General features: G+C 42.3%; 1 protein-coding gene across 1 annotated transcript in view; it reads left to right on the top strand.

Moving 5' to 3' along the window:
• The first annotated feature begins 4368 nt into the window (after positions 1 to 4368).
• LOC148023064 (pentatricopeptide repeat-containing protein At4g18520, chloroplastic-like) overlaps positions 4369 to 18630 on the top strand; it is a 45406-nt gene continuing 31144 nt past the window's right edge. Inside the window, exons 1-3 of the mRNA XM_087695306.1 lie at positions 4369 to 4579; positions 4691 to 4748; positions 16362 to 16440. Of these exons, the coding sequence (XP_087551432.1) occupies positions 4369 to 4579; positions 4691 to 4748; positions 16362 to 16440 (348 nt within the window). The remainder of the gene's footprint in view (positions 4580 to 4690; positions 4749 to 16361; positions 16441 to 18630) is intronic.

Below are 18630 nucleotides of genomic sequence, written 5' to 3'. Positions count from 1 at the left end.
GGGATCCTCTAGAGTTAGTGCATGCTGACTTGTATGGTAAAAGGCCTACACATGCATAATTTGGGAGGATCCTCTTGTTTTATGTTGATTGTTGACGACAATAGTAAGAAGATGTGGGTGTAAATCCTTCGTGATAAGGCTCAAGATTTTGGTAAGTTGAAAGGATGTCTAAAACTTGTTGAGAATGAAATAGGGAAAAGTGTGAAGAAGTTTAAAATAGATGGTGGTGCTGAGCTCAAATCAAAGGAGCTTGAAGTCTTGGTCACGTATTAAACACGTTCAAATCCAGTATCACTATGTGCGTGACTTGATCGAGGAGGGGATAGTAGAGGTCATCTACTATCCAAGGAAGGATAATGGAGCATATATCTTCATCAAAGCTCTTATACAAAGGATCAGCTTCGAGCTTATCTTTAGAGACTCACCATTAGGCTGAGGGTGTAGTTCAAGGACATTGAGGGGGGATATTAGATATCCTCAATGGCTAACCTTCGTAAGGTGCCACATCAATGGTCCATGATAGTCTAAGTTGTAAGGCCCTCATTATAGGGAGAAGCCATGTGTGAGCATGAATATTGGTTGGGTCTCGACTTGTATTTTAGATAAGGTCAATGTGGTTGGATGGCAAAAAGGTGACCTTTGTGGATCTAGCCTTTGGGTTTGATAGAGTACTTATGCTAGTAGCAACTAGAGTCATAATGTATTGAGTTGTGGGGTGTGGAACTTATCAAGACCCTTATTTTGGGGTGTCAAGGTAGTGCCCCTAGTCCGCGGCCGTCGACAGTCCAGGGAATATTCCCTCACTAACTAGGGGAGGTTCATAATATAGTTAGAGAGGCTGATCAGACTATTCTCTCAAGCTATAAAAGGAAGATCCTTCCAAAGCTATCATCAATCTATCTTTCAACTAGTTCGAGTTCTTCTAGCTATCCTTAAGCTCTTCGCCTATTATCGATATAGATCACCATCTATGCTTCAAAGTAGAAGCACATGGGTGGATAGAACCATCTTCCTATTAGTTTGTTTGAACTTAAAGCAGTTTTTATTCTCCTTATAGTTGTTATGTGTTCTCTACTCATTGCTCAAACTCTGCCCGTTGTGCCATGTAATTTCTACATATGTTTCACCCCTTGCTGTAGAAATAAAATTGAAGTATGAAATCAAAGGACGAGGAAGTGGGTAAAGTTGAGGTCTCTCTAATGATATAGAGAAGAGGGATAAATGTAATTGAGAAATAGAAGATGATAATAAAAGTATGGAAGGTGATTAGCTTGGCAAAGTTGAGCTCTCTCTAATGATAGAGAGAAGAGGGATAAGCATAATTAAGAAATCAATGAAAACGTATGTTGAAAGAGATAGGAAGTTAGATTCCAACAGAAGATAATAGAGGTCTTCTGCTTTTATTTAAGAGATGAGAAAGAAATCTCCAAACTTTTAAAGTAAGAGATGAAAAAGAAAAGCAAGAGATTAAATTATATGGAAATCTGAGAAGAAGAGAGTCAATTGGAAGAGAATATAAATCCTTTTATCACAGTGGACTCACTATAAAGTTGGAAAAAGAAAGCTTAGAATGTAAGCAAGAGAGAATCGTTTAAAAAAGACTGTTCAGTCAATAGTTCTTAGTACATGTATAAAGTTAATGTTCGTGCTACTCAGGTAAGTTTCATAACCTTCTTTTTGGGATTTGGACTTAAGGAACATCGAGGTCTCTTGGTAAGAAAAATTTATGAATGTTTATAGTTTACTTAGCTATTTAAAAATACCTTTGATGTTCTTAAATATTTACATAATTATTGGATTTAATAATTAAACCTTGGGTGAGCATGTGGAAAGTGGCAAGCCCAATCTTAATTACTAACTCTTATGGATGGGTGGACACACTCAATCAAGTAACTTCTCAATCAAAGAAATTTTAGGAAGAATCATAGGAGCATAATCACCTTTAGTAGGATAGAACCCAGGCTAATACTATCTTAGGGGAGTGAGCTGAAATAATGCTAGGTTAATGGATGCAACTACCCCTCTCTAGAATTAAGTAATTTTTGGCTACTTGCATATTTCATTGGTTGCAAAGTGACAAATCTTAGATGGGTATTAGAATACTATGAGGATGACTCTCTAGGCTTTCTTTATAGACCATGTTTTCGCTAAGTTTGTTCTTCAACATAGTTGCAAACCTTTCAAGTAAGTTGCATGTTTCTCCTAAGGAGATTCCCTTGGATTCTCTAAAAAAACTTAAGAGAATGACTCATTTTTAAAAATTGGGTAAAAAATAACATATAAGTTTCTAATAATTTTAATTTTGTGCATTTCAAAATAAAAACTACTATGACACAAGGATGTTGATTTATAAACTAGATCATTTTTAAAGGATTTTTTTTCTAGGCAAGGTAGTATCTTAATATCATAAAGTTTATATAGCATAAATTTATATTTTTTCTAGAAATTAATAATAAATTAGGCATGATACATTATAATTATCTCAAAACCTAAAAAATTAATTAGAAAAATTTTGATACTTAATTGACAAGAAATTTATTCATATATATCAATCTTGTATGAAAAAATGTGAAAATAACAATTTTCAAATGCTAATATGGGTTAATAACTTCATATGCAAGAAGAGGTGTCCAACTTCTCATGGGTACTCAATAAATCTAACAATTTGCATTGTCCAAGAATGCATAATTTGATGTCAAAGAGCTAGATGGAGACTCTTGAGTTTTACATGTCTGTGGATGCTCTTTAGGTTTTCATTTTATACATGAGGACTTTGATGGAGACTCTTGAGTTTTACATGTCAGTGGATCCTCTTTAGGTTTTCATTTTATACATGAGGACTTTGAAGGTAGAGCATGTTTTTGTTCAACACCTAAGGGTCCCTAGCTCCTTCATTATTATTTTGCCTCAATGCTTGTGCGGTCTTACTTTGTTCAGTAGAAGCATCACATGGGAAAAATGCTATCTTGCTTGGGGTTTGATACGTTAATGTGTTACCCAATTTGCTACCACTATCTCTCTTGCCACCAATTTCAATTTTGCTACTCTTCTTTGTCATGGTAGAGAGGGGAGGAGAATCAAATGGACCGGAGATATCCTATTTAAGAGTATACTCCCATGTTCTCTTTGACTTCTTGCTACTTTCTTCTTGACTCCTCTCTGGGACAAAAATGATTTAAAATTAGTGCAATAATTGCTCAATGTCTCTATTGTCCTTTGTCCATGGATGTGCTAGATGGGTACCTCACCTCTTTTGCAAGAAAATTTTTGAGAGATAGAGTTCTTGTGGTGGTCCTCTTTTCTAAGGCTTTTTAAAATGATCGTATTTTTTTACAATGTCAAGTAAGCTTCAACATATCCTTAAAATATTCCATCTTACAAAAGGTCTCAACCTTTATTTTCTAAGGAGGCATCTTTCTTTCCCTCTTAAATGATGCACATATAAGTTCCCTACCATGTAATCAATTCAAATGTCTTCAAATGAGGTAAAATTTAGAGGCTATGTGCCAGATTCATCTTAACACCCAACGTTGAAGGTTTCACAATTAAAAATCCATATATGCTCTCTATCCATAGTGATAAGGCCCTTTGCAACCATAAGATGATTGTCTTTTTTAGAGATTTTTTTTTTGAAACCATTGGATGCTTTTCATGTAAGTGATACCAAGGGCAATGGAATGTCAGTCAGGCCCACATTTTCTTAAAAATGCCTCCCCGTCCAAAAATAGATTACCCATATCCATACTGTCATCGTAGTTGCCCATGTTACTCTCAACATGCAGCTCGATCAGCGTTCCTATTGTCAGAGGTGAGAGTGCATGACCCCTGAGTTTTATAATTATAGAGGGGGTGAGACTCAGACTTAACTCCTCTACATAGCTTGTTCAAATCAACTAAAAGTTGCAGCCATTCAGATTAAGCTGTGCTATCAGCTTTGCAACTAATTGGTTACAATAAAAAAGGCAATCATCCCATGGCACATCCCTCCATATTTTGTCACCTATGGTGCTTCTAGGAGGGACATGTGAAGGGGAGACGCTTTTGCACATTCTCCCTTAGGTGAATAGTTATGATTTTTCTACTTGAAATCTCACTTGCAACTCAATTTTTCTCATCCTACCAATAATAGAAGAGAATAGTTAGCCATTGAGTTATAGAGGGAGCATTTTACACATTGGAGATTGTGATCATCTCTCTTTTTGTCATCTTTTGGTACCCCCATAAAGGATTCAATATATTTTTATTTAAGAACTCAAGGAAACCTTCAATTGTATGAAGATGATGAGCTTATCGAGTCGAGTGTTTATGGGTAAGGAAGATCCAACGAAGTGGCTTGCACATTGTGAATGGTTTATGTTTATGAGTCACATGGTAACTCATGAAGAGAAGCTTTATGATTTTCGTCTATTTATGCAGGGAGAAGTAAAGATTTGGTATGAAGCTTTGGATGATGCTGTGAAGCAAGATTGGGATAAACTAACAAGTTCTCTTGTATCACACTTTGCTCATCATGAAACAGCAATACAAGTTGATGAGAAGCTTCAACGTCTTCATCAAAATCCAAGAGAGGATTTCCAAAGTTTTCTACATCGATTTGAAGATCTTTAGTTGAAGATAGGGAAGAATACTCATATTTAACATGAAAACAACCTCAAGCTTGACAAGTTTAAGGCTTGTCTTCACCAAACAGTTTGTGAAAAGGTGGAATTGGAAAAACCACATGTGCACGCCCAGAGCTCAGACATGAGGTCTACATTGTTGGAAACCTTATTTGCAACTCTCCTATGTCTGTTCGTGTCTTTGTACCAAGCCTAAGTAAAGAAAGTGGTTCTATGTTGCCTAGTCAAACATGGGATCTATATTCTTGGACACCTTCTCTCTGGCTCTCCTGTGTCTGTCTATGCCTTTGTGTTCACCCTATACTACGGGTCTCTATATAAAAGGGCCACCCTTTTTAGCGGGTCAGCCCCTACCCCATTATATGGGCGTCCTCTCCATTAAATGGGTCTATAGATTTGTACATAAGACTCCACTTCAATGCAAAATATCTCATCACTCTTCTCCTTGGACTTGTCTAGCCACTCCTTGATTTTTGAATAGATGACTATGGCATGAGACAAGTAACCTGTGCATCATGGTCATGCATCCTCTTACATCCTTGCATTGTTGCCTCCTAGCTATTCCTACAAGTGGCATCCATGGCTATGGTACTAGACAAGCATCTTTGAGGAGATCTATAGGATGAGAAGCTTTCTATCCACACTTGAGTTTTTTGGGTTGATGCGGAGTTATGAATATATCTACCCATCTAGGTCATTTTTCGAGTGCTCACCCATGGATTCCTCTTCTGTGAGTGTTGACCCACTTAATAGATAGTTGTAGGTGACAATGTAAGGATGAAAGAGGATGCACGCTAGGACAAATTGGTACCTCATCCAGTACCATAGCCATCGATCCCAAAGTCAATGAGTGGCTAGACAAATACCCTTCTGCATATGCCTTAACCTGCTCATGCATGTATGCCATGACTTGCTGTTACCCTGATGGGGTTCCTTCCCACCCGACCGTTCATTTTCCACCCACCCTTGGGGCTGTTCCCTTGCAGTTTTTCTTCATTCCCTAATTTTGAGGATCTGCCATGTGAATGCATCCTACGTTTACCGAAGTCCACATCCAACCTTATAGCCTTGTTCCTCTCTTTGAACTGACCATTTTTCCTTTTTACCTACCCCTGTTCCGGTGTACGATTTTCGCGTTATTAATTTTTGAAGCATTTTGCGCAAATTAGCCGGTTTTCCATATGAACGCACTTTTCTTGCTTCGAAACCGTGATCTGACATCATAGCCCTACCAAGCACTTTTCCCTTGATATTTTTCCTTTTTATGCCGTGTCATTTTGATGCACGGTTTGTCCAATATTAATTTTCCGGTTTTTTACAACTTTTTCGTGCGTCTTTTTGACATTTTTCCATGAGAACCTGCCCTGTGTGCCTCGGAATTCCAATTTGATTTGACAGCCGTGTCCCCGTGTCTTCCCCCACATTTTTCCTTTTTCCTCCCCCCTCTTTCGACTTCCGGATTTTTACTTATTAAATTTTCAGTGAGTTTTCAGGTGTATTTTTGGAGTTTTTCGCATGTGAACCCCTCCTACTTCCACCGGAACTGCGGTTTAACGTGATAACCCTGTGCCACTCCTTCCGGCGAACGGTTCATTCGATATTAATTTCCGATCCCATTTTCGGGGTTGTTTTTTGGGTTTTCTCCACGTGAATGCATCTTATCTTCGTCGGAATTATGTTTTGATGTGATAAGATTGTCGGGCACGTCTTTTTGCACAGTTTTCCTTTTTTTTGCACCTCATTCCGATGCACGGATCTTCTGATATTAATTTTTAATTGCGTTTTTTAATCCGTTTTTTTGTGTTTTTTGCACGTGAACGGCCTGTCTTTCTCCCGGAACCCCCGTTGTCTATTTTTCCTGTCATCCCCCTGCAGTCTTGTCCACTTTTTGTTTTTACGCCATTTCGTTTTGACGTCTGGATTGGGAGATATTAGTTTTTCTTTAGTTTTATGTGTTTTTGCACGCCCTTTTTAATTTTACGCGTCTTAACGTGCCCCAGCCTCTCTTGCCTGGGCCCCCCGCCCATTTTCTCCCTTGGGCACCCCCCCTATGGACCCCCCTGCCCCATCCCTTGGGTACCCTAACCCATGGGCCCCTGCCCATACCCTCCCACCCTTTTCACCCCCCCATACCCTTACCTATCCCCCCCCACCCTTCTCTCTCCCCGACCCTCCCCACCCCAACTACCTTTCCCTCTCCCTCTGTGTGTCCCCCCCTCGCTCCCTCCATCTCCATCTCCCTGCTCCTACCCTTCCCTCCTCCTCCTCTGTTCCATTCTCCTCCCCTCCTTCTTCTCCTCCCTCTCCTCCCCTCCTTCTTCTCCTCCCTCTCCTCCCTTCCTCCTTCTCTCCTCCCTTCTCTCCTCCCTCACGACGCCCTCCTTCCCTTCCCTCTTCCCCTCGTCCTCTTCTGCAGTCGCCGGCCCCTTCTCTGCCAGCCCTGCAGTGGCCGGCGCCCTCCCCTCGCAACCCTGCAACCGTCGCCTCCAGGTGCGGGACGACGACGCCCTCTTGTGGCGTCCTGCAGCGCCGCCCTGCGCCGCCTCTGTGGACCGCTCCGCCTCTGCTCTAGCCTGCCGCCATCGCGCGACGTCAACCGCCCCGCCTCTGCTCCAGCACGCCGTTGCCCGACGTCGATCGCCCGCCCCTGCTCGCCGTGTGAATGCCGTCGCAGCGCCCGTCGCAGCTGCCACGTGAGCCCCGCCGTCGCTCCACTGTGCAGCCTGCCGCCGTGACGACGTCAACCGCCCGCCTTTGCCACGACCTCCCGCTGCGTTGACCTCCTCCCACCCTGTCCGCCTTACCACGTGCCCCCAGTTCAAACCCCTCCACACCCCCCCCCCCCCCCCCCCCCATACAAGCCCCCCTTCCCCCCAAACACACACACCAACCCTCCCACCCCCATTACCCCACCCAAGCCCCCCATCACACACTCCCCACCCACCCCCAACCAGGCCCCCTTTTCCCCCCAGCACACACACTCTCCTCTTCACCCCCACACACGCCCTTGTTCCCACCACTGCACATACACACCCACCCCACCCCCACACTAATCCCCATTCCCCTAGCAACCACATCCACCCCCCATTTCCCTACCTTAGCCCTCATTCCCCCAGAACACACCCCTTCCCCCCCCCCCCCCCCCCCCCCCCAATACAAGCCCCCCTTCACACCCCCCATTAAGTACACACCTACCTCCTCTAAGCCCCCCTTCCCCCCAAACACACACACCAACCCTCCCACCCCCATTACCCCACCCAAGCCCCCCATCACACACATAACCACACCCCCTACCTAAACCCCCCTTCCCCCCTTGCAACCAAACCCAGCTACCCCATCTAAGCCCTTTCCCCCCACCATTCCACACACACACTCTACCTCCTGCAAGCCCTTGTTCCTCCCCACCATTACACCTCCACCTAACCCTCACCCGCTCCCACAAACACACACAACCCCCCTACCCCGCTGTAAGCCCCCTATTCTCCCGGAGCAGCTCACCACACCGAAACCTCCATAAACCCCCGTCCCACCTGCAGCCACCCTCGAGCCGTCGACACACGCATAGGTATGTACGCACGAGTGCGTGATCACGATTGCTTGTGTGTGTTCGTGTGCGGGATCGTGTGCGGAAGATCATTAGCCGGTTGCTGACACGCAGCTGCCACGCAGCCTATTTCTGGGTATTTTCCCAGATTTTTAATTCAAACACCCAAAACCTTTCAACAAAAAAAAAAAACAAAACAAAACAAAACCATTGACAATTTAAAAAAAACATTAAAAGACACTTAAAATTTTGAAAAAAAAAAAAACAGAAAAATCTAGACACATTCCTACTATTTTTGCAACCAATTGCCTATTTTTTCTAACCTGTCAATTTCAAGAAAAAACTTCAACCTATTTTTTTTAAAAAAATCAACATTCTTTTAAAAATACTCAAAACCATGAAAAATTCTTTAAAAATGCTAAAAAAATTCCAAATTAATTTCCGAAAATTTCCTAAAACTTCCATTACCATTTTTACTTATTTTTGACATATTTTCTAAGATGAACAACTACTTCATGCAACACCTAAATTCATCAAAAAAAAAATCAAAAACAAAAATAACATAAAAACTCATTTTTCATCCACATACCCACTAACTATCTAGGAAAAAAAAATCGAGATATTTTTGGATTGAGGAGAGCGCATTCTTTGCATTTTCATACACCCACTACCAGGTATTTCCCTTTTTTTTGTTATGTTTTTTAAAACAAAATAATAATAATAATAATAATAACAAAATCTCCCCAAAACCCACGGTTAATATAAAACTACAAAACTCCACCACGAAAACCAACCACAACAAACAAAGGAAACCCATAATTAAGATAAATGACACCTGACTACTACCATGGCACGTGCATTCGCGTTATATAACTACACCATATTTTTTTAATTAAAATAAACCCGCCGTTCACTTAGCACGCGCTACGTGCGCTACAGAGGCACTTTAATTTTTAATTAAAATGAACCCGCCGTCACAAGAGCACGCGCTGGCAAAAAAGCGCTCCACATCACCTTAATTTGTAATCCATGAACTTCCATTTAGAGACCCAATCTGGGTATCGAAGTCTGGGATTCGAATTAACGCACCGTTTTCACCTAATAATTGGTAATTAAATTTATAATAAGGAACCGTCGTTTTCTTGCTAAGGTTTATCACTTAATAAAAATTCACCCATTCTTAATAAATTATTAAAATCAACCCTTCATTAAATTAATTCCCCCTCACTGCACTTAATTCCCCTTTTTAATGAACCGTTTCATGGGATGAGTATGCGCAGTCATTGGAGTTATTTCCATGGTTAACCACTGGTTTATCAACGATGTAGTCTTGATATGTGTCGGATGTGGTATTGTTTTGGTTTCCTGTCTTTGATACGGTTACGGGTACGGTATGCCGTTTTTTCTTTCATTGCCTGATACGGGGTTCTGGGTGTTTGTCTGATGCATAGCATGAAGCTTTCGGTCGCATTTGTCTCAAGGTCATGTCGAATTTTTTCTAGGCTGTGGATTGCTTGGGGTTAGTTGGTTGAGTCACGTTTTATTGTTTTGGTTATTCTCTTATCCTTGGATTTTTGTCTGTTGCTTTGCAGGCATTCTCCTTGATTGTCTGTGTTTGTGGTGTGTGTGTAACCATCTGAATGGTGCCTTCTCATGCTCCTCCGCCTATCCAGTACGTCCCATTAGTTAGTAGGGATTACTCTTCCCTACTTACTTTTAAGCCTCTCACGAAGGCGGGACTCGCTGCTTTTGTGGCTACCTCCTTTCCATTGCTTCCAGAGGATCCGTCGTTATGTGATGAGTTTCTGGCCTCCTACAGCAAGAAGACAGGACTAGTCCAGGGAATTTCTATGACTTTGACACCTCGAGGCTTAGGGAAGGCTCTGTCTCTTCCCTCCAAAGGTGAACCTTTTGTTACCACTCGTCAGCTTTTCTCTAATGAAGAGATTCTGAAGCTGTTGCAAAAGCAGACAAGGGAAATGCTGGATGTTAAGAAGGTGATCAACTCTTCAGGAGTTTTCTTTTCCATGATCACTGATCCCATATGGAAGACAATCTGTCAGTTTCTCCAGGACAGGTTTATGCCTGCCAAAACGCCATCCCAGTACTTGTCCAAAGAGCTTTTTACAGCTTCCAGGATGGTGTTGAAAGGAGTTGCTATTGATTGGAGCACTTACCTCCTCACTAAAATGGATCAACGTTTCGTCAAAGTCACCAGGGGTAATGTTACCAATGTCACATATGGATCATATTTGTCTGCCTTCTTGACCTATTCAGGTTTACCGAAGACTGTGCCTCCACCTCCTCCATCAGATCCCGTACCTCCTCCTCCACCTTCAGATGAGTCCGAACCCATTGACATAGAGGATGATGATTCTCCGCCTCCCCTGGTCATCCAACGCAAACGCTTGAAGAGGGTAGCGGATAAAGCTCCTTCCGTACTTCCTTCAGTGCCCATTCCTGCTACCTCTGGCAGTGATCTTCCTGGGTATCTCACTTGTAATAACCTGTTCAGAGCACATCGAGAAGGATCATTGAACATATCAGTTCCCTCACTGAACAGTCTAGTCTCAGGAGATGCAATTCCTTTCCTCTGTAAAGATATTCAGAGTTCCATTGAGTTGTCAGTGACAGCCTGTGTTCAACAGCTGTACGCGTCTTTTTATGAAGAACTCATGCAGTCTAAGGACCAGTTGCATAAGGCAACATCCGAGTTAGCTTCTGCTAAGGATACCCTAGCAGATTTGTTTAAGCAAATGGAACAACAAACCCAACTGGTTGCCACCCAAAGCGATGAGATCTCTTCTTTGAAGATCCAGTTATTAGAGGCTCAATCCAAGGTTACTAGCCTTTCAGAGGAGAAGGAGAGGATGTCCAGAGAAGCAAAGGAGTTTCAAGCTATCTTAGATGACAAACTTTCAGCTTTACAGATTGCTAATGACACAGTGGTCTCCCAAGCCTCTCAAATCCAGCAGTTGCAAGATCAAGTGGCAAAATCCCACTCTGTTCCTCCAAGCCCTAATGTTCCATTGATTCCTTCTCTTTCACAGCAGGACTTGGCTGCTCTTCAGAGACAGGCTACTTTGTGTCCTCTATTCCAAGATAAAGTGGAAAGATTGCAGTCCAGAATGGACTTGTTATGGTCTACATTTGAGCAGTTTCAGGAATATGTTCCACCAGACCATTCTTTCTTTGTCCACTACCACTTACAGAAGTTGGTCTTCTACATGAAGCTTTCCACGATGGATTTACCTCTTCCAGAGGATGGATGGAGTGGGGCTTGGTCTGCTGAGTTGCTGACAGAGGTAGTAAGGATGGTGTTTGAAGATTCTGTCATGCCAGATACCATGTTGATGTCCTACATGTATCTACGAGGAGACTTGTTAATTCCAGATGAGGTGGATATGGCATGGTATGTGGGGGATGTGGTCTTACAGGCTGTTTTGTATGTCAACCATTTGGAATTGCGCATAGCTGACATGTTCCAGAGTTACTCCTCCAAAGTGGCTGATTGTCATGATAATTCGTGGCATCCCATGATTGATTCTGTGGTCGTGAATCAAAGAAAAAACACAGCTCCTATCTCTGCCCAGAGTACTAATCAACTGAGGATGGATCTCTTAGCCTATCTTTCAAAACATAATCCATTTGATGCTTCCTTCTTTGATGCCTATCATCGACGATCTCTCTTAGGACCTTCTGTTCCTACCCTCCTCTATTACCAACAAATGGCTCACCGCTATGCTATATATCTTTCCCTTTGTCAATCTAATTCCACAATTATTTTACCCCTTCTTTTCCAACCTTCATCTTTCCCTCAAATTCCCATTTTTACATACTGTTCCTTTATTGAGGATAGGGTATTTTGCCCTTCTCCACCCTGTCCTTCTCCATCCATTCATGTACCCTCCACATTTCCTATTTATCAGTTAACACCCTTCCTTAGTGATTCCCTCCAAATTTCTGCCACTCCTTCTTTAACCTTTTCTTCCTTTTATGATTTTTCCTATCCCTCCCTTCATCCACTTTTTCTTATTCCACTACCCTCTCCTAACACTTCTATATCTCAACCACCTCAGCTGGTTAGTGACTGTGACGGGTTTGATAATCAGATTTCCAGAAGAAGGGGATGGAGTTCGGATGATTCCCTTACAGGACCTCAGATCAATTGGCCAGTAATTCCAGGAGAATGGACAGCTTCCAGTCAAGCTTATCAGAACTATGTTCATTTTGCTCAGCAATATTCCCAGTCTGCGGATCCCTCAGTGAGATTAACTGCTCACTTTGCTTGGTACCTGGCGTATATGCATAGGCACTCTCATAATGATTCCAAGCCTATTCCAAAGTTGTGCATGAATGTCAATGTGAGCATTGATTCCCAACAGTTGGATATTTTGTATTTTCATGCCCTTTGTTTGCCTAGCAAATACCTGGTCCTGTTGGAAAGGATGTGCTGTCTTCAGTTTTTTCAAAATCCTCCCAAAAACTTTGTAGATGAATCCTTGTCTATGGATCGTTTCCGACAACATCAATCTTTCAAGAGGGATCATCTTCATTGATACCTTTCCAATGTATGGTGGATGCTTTTTAATGAAAATCTCTCTTTTTGGAGGAGTCATTCAGATGGTTGTGTTGTGTGTAGTGTTTGTGTTGTGAGTTCATTTATGTCAAACGAACGTGGTGGTTTCCTATTGGATTGGATTTCGTGTGCGAGTTACATTTTGGAGAATTGTTGTGCTGGGTCGTGGTTGCAGAGTTGAAGCTGATGCTGATGAAGAAGAAGAATCCTCTTATATCCTTTACAAATTTGTTGTGATTTTTTAGTTTGATGAGAAGTGTTACTGTAAAAAGGGTTTTCCTTTCTTTGTATTTTTATATCAGAAACACGTTAAAAGTTGGGGTCGTGGTGGATGGATTCTTTTTGAAGAGATATTGATGATCAAAGTTGAGCTTTTCCCTGAACTTGTATTCCCTTTTTCCTGGGTTGCGAGGACGCTTCCTTATTAAGTGTGGGGATATGTTGAGTGTTGAAATGACTTGTTTTTTGGCTGATTTTTGTTGTTTTTGAGAGCTAAATGGTTGATTTTATGAGATGTTTGATTGGTTTGGAAGTGGTTTGAGAGTGTTTTGGATGATATTGATTGTGTTTTGGAAGTTCATGATGTTTATTGGTGGTTCTGTGATGTTCTGATAGGTTCTGTATACCTTCTGTTTTGCTCTGTTTTGGTCTGTTTTGTTCTGATTGTCTTCTGTAAGGAGGGATGGAGTGTTGATTGATGAAGATTGAGATCTTGTGAAAGCTTATTGAATGGTTTGTGAAAGTTTGGAATGGTTTGAGTATGAGTTATGTGGTTTTGATGACCTTTTGTAACCTTCTGTAGGTCTTCTGTAGAGCTTCTGTCTCTGTTTTGTTTCTGTTCTGTACTGTAGCTGTTCTGGTACTATTTTGTGACTATTCTGTATGCTTCTGTATGTGTTCTGTAGAATGTATGTGTAGCTTGGGAAAGTTTTCTAGCCTTGGAAAGAGGTGAATACAAGTGCAAAAAGAGCTGGAAGAAGTAGCTGCTGAAGACTCAAGTGAAGACTAGAGTGAAGTGATAGTAGTGAGCTATGAAAAGACACTGTAGTGGCTCTGGTGACTCTTCATATCACACATACCTCTTGGGAGGGGTATCCACGACCTAAGAAGGATTTTTGAGAGTGATTTTGAGAGATTGTAGTGAGGATATGATGCATTATTGATGGAGAGAGAGAGAGAGAGAGAGAGAGAGAGAGAGAGAGAGTCAGAGATAGCCAAATCTACTGAAACAGAGTGATTGTATATGAGAGATTGAGAGAGAAGACTATGAAGATATTGAAGATGAATACTATGTGATGTATTTCCATTCCAAGATGGTGTATTCCTTTGCTTTCTTTGTTCTATTGATGGATTTTATGAAGATATTGAAGAATATGGTTGATTCTATCAAATCCGTGGGAGATCTACATGATGCTGCATGAAGATTTGTTGTGCCTGGTGTTCTTTTCTTCATTGTGATCATATGAAACATAATAAACAAGCTTGTTGGTGTTACAAGATAGACTTTCTTGCAAGAGAATTCCCTTTTCCTTGGTGTTCCTCTCGGGGCTCCACATCGGTGTTTTAGTTCCTAGTATGGGGGTATCTTCCCCCATTCCTTGGGCCATTTCTTTATTAACAAACTACTGTACCTGAGCCATGAGGTTGCTAGCATGCACTTTGGCTGTGGAGCTTAGAGTGGATATAGTTGTGGGGGTCGTGGGCACTAGGAGAGTAGGGATGGGATCGATTGGGGCCTTGCCCTTGCCTTTTTTCACTATGGGTGGCGTGATCTCTAGTGCTTGTGTGCTTCTAGTCGGCTCTCATGGCACACAACTCATCCTGTCTACACTGCTCCTCTATAGATATACGTGTTTCTAGAACCATGTCTTCATCTTCCTTCCTTTTCAACTCTTCCTCTTATTCAGTTGCCTTCCCTTTTCTCTCCTCCTCAGATTTTCTTGATTCTTCTTCAGCCTCTCTGACTCCTCGTTTTATTTCTTCTTCCTCTCTTCCTCTTTCTTCTTAGACTCTTTTTTAGCTTTTTGTAAGTCTAATTTTTCTTTCTTCCTGCTTTCCTCCTCATCCTTCTCTTGCAAATCCTTCTTCTTTGGCTTTCGTTGGGCTTCTTGGCATTTATTTTTCTCCTTCCTCATCATCACTCACTGTCCTTTCACTAGAGTGTGGCTACTATTCATTGTGAGGAGGTGACCTCTCTAGTGTTTCTCCAATTCCTTCTCCTTCACCCTGTCCTTCCCCCAATGCTTCACTTATTACAATTGTCAAAACCCCACCGAATCCGATGGTAGAGGCCTTTGAGGATGACACTTTTCTTTTTGCACTAGTAGTAGGGGACTCTCCTCCTAGCGGTCTTCCTCCCTCCTGTAGCTAGTTCTTTTGCTGAAGACTCAATGGTCTTCCACACAAAGCCATTTACATTTACTTCATCAAGGGATCTTGCTGCAATGCTCTCCAGCATAGGCACATTGATTCGGCTCATTATTGAGTTGTACCTTTGGCTAGAGAATAGTGTGTGCATCATTTTGGCTTGGAGTTGGATTTCGGGGTTGGGGATGTTTGCCAAGTTGATGCCATCATTTATGTGGACCATCAGCTTGTCCATTCCTAACATGGCATACACATCTCTCTTCAGCTGCCTTTCCACCTTATCATTGGCTAGACCCAATGCTTTCTCCACCAACTCTGGAGTCAATTCGATCTGGACTTGGCGGGTTTCTTCTATTTTCTGCACTGTCATGGTGCCGTGGCTCCTACCAAAGGTCCGAAGGAACTCCGCACACTAGCTGTAGTCCACTCCTTGACCAACTACCTCCATGTACTTTTGCAGATGGCATTGTTCGACAATCTGCTTCACTGCTTCACTACTTTTGCAAATAAGGGCTGGACTTGAACTGGTTGAAGGCCCTTATTTTCATGGAAAGGCCATATTTTGCTTGCTCTTCTTGTGAAAATGGCAACTTGTTGGCTTTCTCTTGGCCTGTCATCATGCTGGGTGCCTGTCATGAATCCGTGTTCACCATTAGTTCTTTTCAAAACAATTATATGTAGAGGAAAAAGATCAAATGCTAATGAAATTGAAATGCTTAATTATAGAATTAAACGTCTCCCTCAAGTAGTCCATACATTCCAAATTTTATGACCCTTTTTCTTAGCCATGAATTGGTTTTGATTTGTTTTCATTTTCTTTTGCATTTTATTCTTATTTCCACCTTACCCCCTTCCCCTGCAGAAATAAGAAGAATCCTTCCTAGGATTATAGATTAAGGGGGTTCCATGCATGGTTACTGTGCTTACTTTTGCATAAGCCAAGGATAAAAATTGGGATTTTATTGCATTTGGGCATATTGGTCCATGTTGTAGGGTGGTCGAATGCTTTGAAAAATACGAATTCAGATTCCTCCCATGAGCAAGGTAGCATTCACACTTCCATTGCTAAAGGCTCATCCAAAAGATCTAAGTCTAGTCGATCATAGCTTTCAGCAAGCATGGTCAACGTGGCATCCAAGAATTTGCGGAAAGCAACCAAGACATCGCATGTATTCTCACTTAAGTCGACGGCCAAGGTTAGAATGGATCCCCTAAGGCTGACAAGTGATTGAGGTTTGGTTTGGCTTGACAGTTCAGTAGCTGACAGGTGCAACTCTGGTTGTGGTTCTCGTTGGGGTTGTGGCCTTCGTACACTTGGCATGGCCAGTGAGGTTGGTGGTGCACTACTAGATGCTTGGGCGGTGGTTGGGGTACTACCAGGGCAAGGTTGAGGTAGTTTAGGAGTAGCAGGCTACGATTTGGGTCTATAGACTTATTGAGTCTTGATGGATTTAGGTTTTCAAATGGCAATGGGCCTTGCAGCACAGCCAGAGGCTTTTGTGGCATTGATGCTTGATTCATCTTGATGTTTGGTGTGCTCATGCTTGAGGGTAGCGTTTCAATAGTGTCCTTGGCCATATTCACTGTAGGTATCCAAATCCAAGTATTACCTTCATAATATCCTTACGCTCGCAATATGGTTTCTTCTAGGCGTCCTAGGTTTTGAGGGGAGGTTTCTAGCCTTGCAAGCTCATGGTTGGGTGCTCCTAGGCGGCAGTCTTGGATGTTTTTGTACCCATTTGAACTAGTATTCAAGGGTTTTAGATTTTTGGTTGGCTTTTTTTTGGTGCTGAGGTTTGGTGGGTGGTGGCGACAAATCACGATCCCCCTCCTTAGGCTTGATGGTGGATTTCTCTACCGATGGTGATGGAGTCGCATAGCCCTTGCTGAAAGCTACGACGATTCGTACGTTGCCGATGGCTAGGTGAATACACTATGACTAGTAGTCAACATCACAGTGGGCCTACTTCTTAAAGGTTTGTCCTAACAACGATTTTGCACCTACATCTTTCGTGTTTGGAAACACATAAAAGATCATGGGCAAGATTTTTGACTTGATAGAGACTGCAACTTTGCACTTTCCCAGAAGTTCATATGATCGGCCCCCAAATGGGCTAAGTTTGGCATTAGTGGGCTGTAGCTATGGTTTGCCAATTTGAGTCCAATGATCGTGAGTCGTGATATTAAAGTTAACGCCCTCATCGATCAATGCATCAATGGTGTGTGTCTCCTGGGTTGTAATGGTCATGTGTAGGTAAGCCAACGGAGCTACAGCTTCCTCATCCTCATCTTTAATCTCCGTAATGGTGGCTACTCCTACATTGACAGGGGCTTCTAGCATAGGGGGTTCATGTAGTAGATGTGTGGGAGGGTAGTACTTTTTTATGTGGCTATCATTAAAGAAGCCTATGCCCTGACCCTTTAGGGTTTCAAGTTCTACATTACCAGTTTGGCGTATGGTGTGAACTCTAAAAGGTCTTAACCCCCTAAAATTCATTTTCAGCTTATGTCCCTTGACCGAGTAGAACAATACGAAGTCACCTTGTTTGAAATTTTACTGCTTGACATGCTTGTCAAACTAGCTCTTGCATCGTGCCTTTTTGCAGATCAGCGCATGGGTGGCTAGAAGTCAAGTGTTTTATAAGAGTTTTAGCTCAACTAGACATTCTGTCCATGCTTTCTTTCCCTCCCATATCTCTTGAATAGCAATTCTCAAGCTAGGAATGGAGAATTCCACAGGTAGAATTTCCTTAGTTTCATAGGTCAACCTAAAGGGAGTCTATCCCACAGCTACTTTATAAGCTATTCGATAGGCCCACAAGGCTGCCATTAGCTTGTTATCCTAGTTTCTACAAGAATAAGAGAATACCTTGGTCAGGACATTTACTAGAGTCTTATTTTTCGATTCCGCATCACCATTCTCTTGAGGGTAGTAGGGTGGGGATTTTCAATGGATGATCAAGAAGGTGGACAGGAGATGAGCAATCACCTCATTGATGAAGTGCATGCCTTGATCACTGACAAGTTCGATGGGGCAACCAAATCGAGAGATTACCTGCTCACATAAGAACTTAGCAGTGGCTTGTGCGTCATTCTTCCTGGTGGCTCGAGCTTTCGCCCACTTTGTGAGATAATTGGGGCAATGATGATGTATTTGGCTTGCAAATATTGAGCTGTGGGATTGATAGGCCCAATGAAGTCAATCCTCCATTTCTCGAATGATTGTCTTGCAATGATGGGACTTAGCTCCATTGTGTCCTTGAAAACTGGCACCTTGGTCCATTGGAACTCATCACATTGTTTCACAAATCATGTTGTATCTTGGAAAAGCGTGGGCTACCAGAGTTGAGACTATAGCACCTTGCGGGGTGTCGTATCTCCCCCCTAAAGTGTCCTCTGCGGCAATTCCACCGTGCACTGTCGTACTACTGCGCATCCGAGGTGTGGAATCCACCAAAAAGTTGTGTGTGTGACATTTGTTACTTTGTACATACTTAGTTGTTGTGTTTACATTTTTGTTC

This window comes from Lygodium microphyllum, chromosome 16, assembly GCF_053477565.2.
Source record: "Lygodium microphyllum isolate KBCC chromosome 16, Lygodium_microphyllum_v1.1.10, whole genome shotgun sequence".
In the NCBI taxonomy this organism is placed as follows: Eukaryota; Viridiplantae; Streptophyta; class Polypodiopsida; order Schizaeales; family Lygodiaceae; genus Lygodium; species Lygodium microphyllum.
This window is presented reverse-complemented; position numbering and strand designations above follow the sequence as displayed.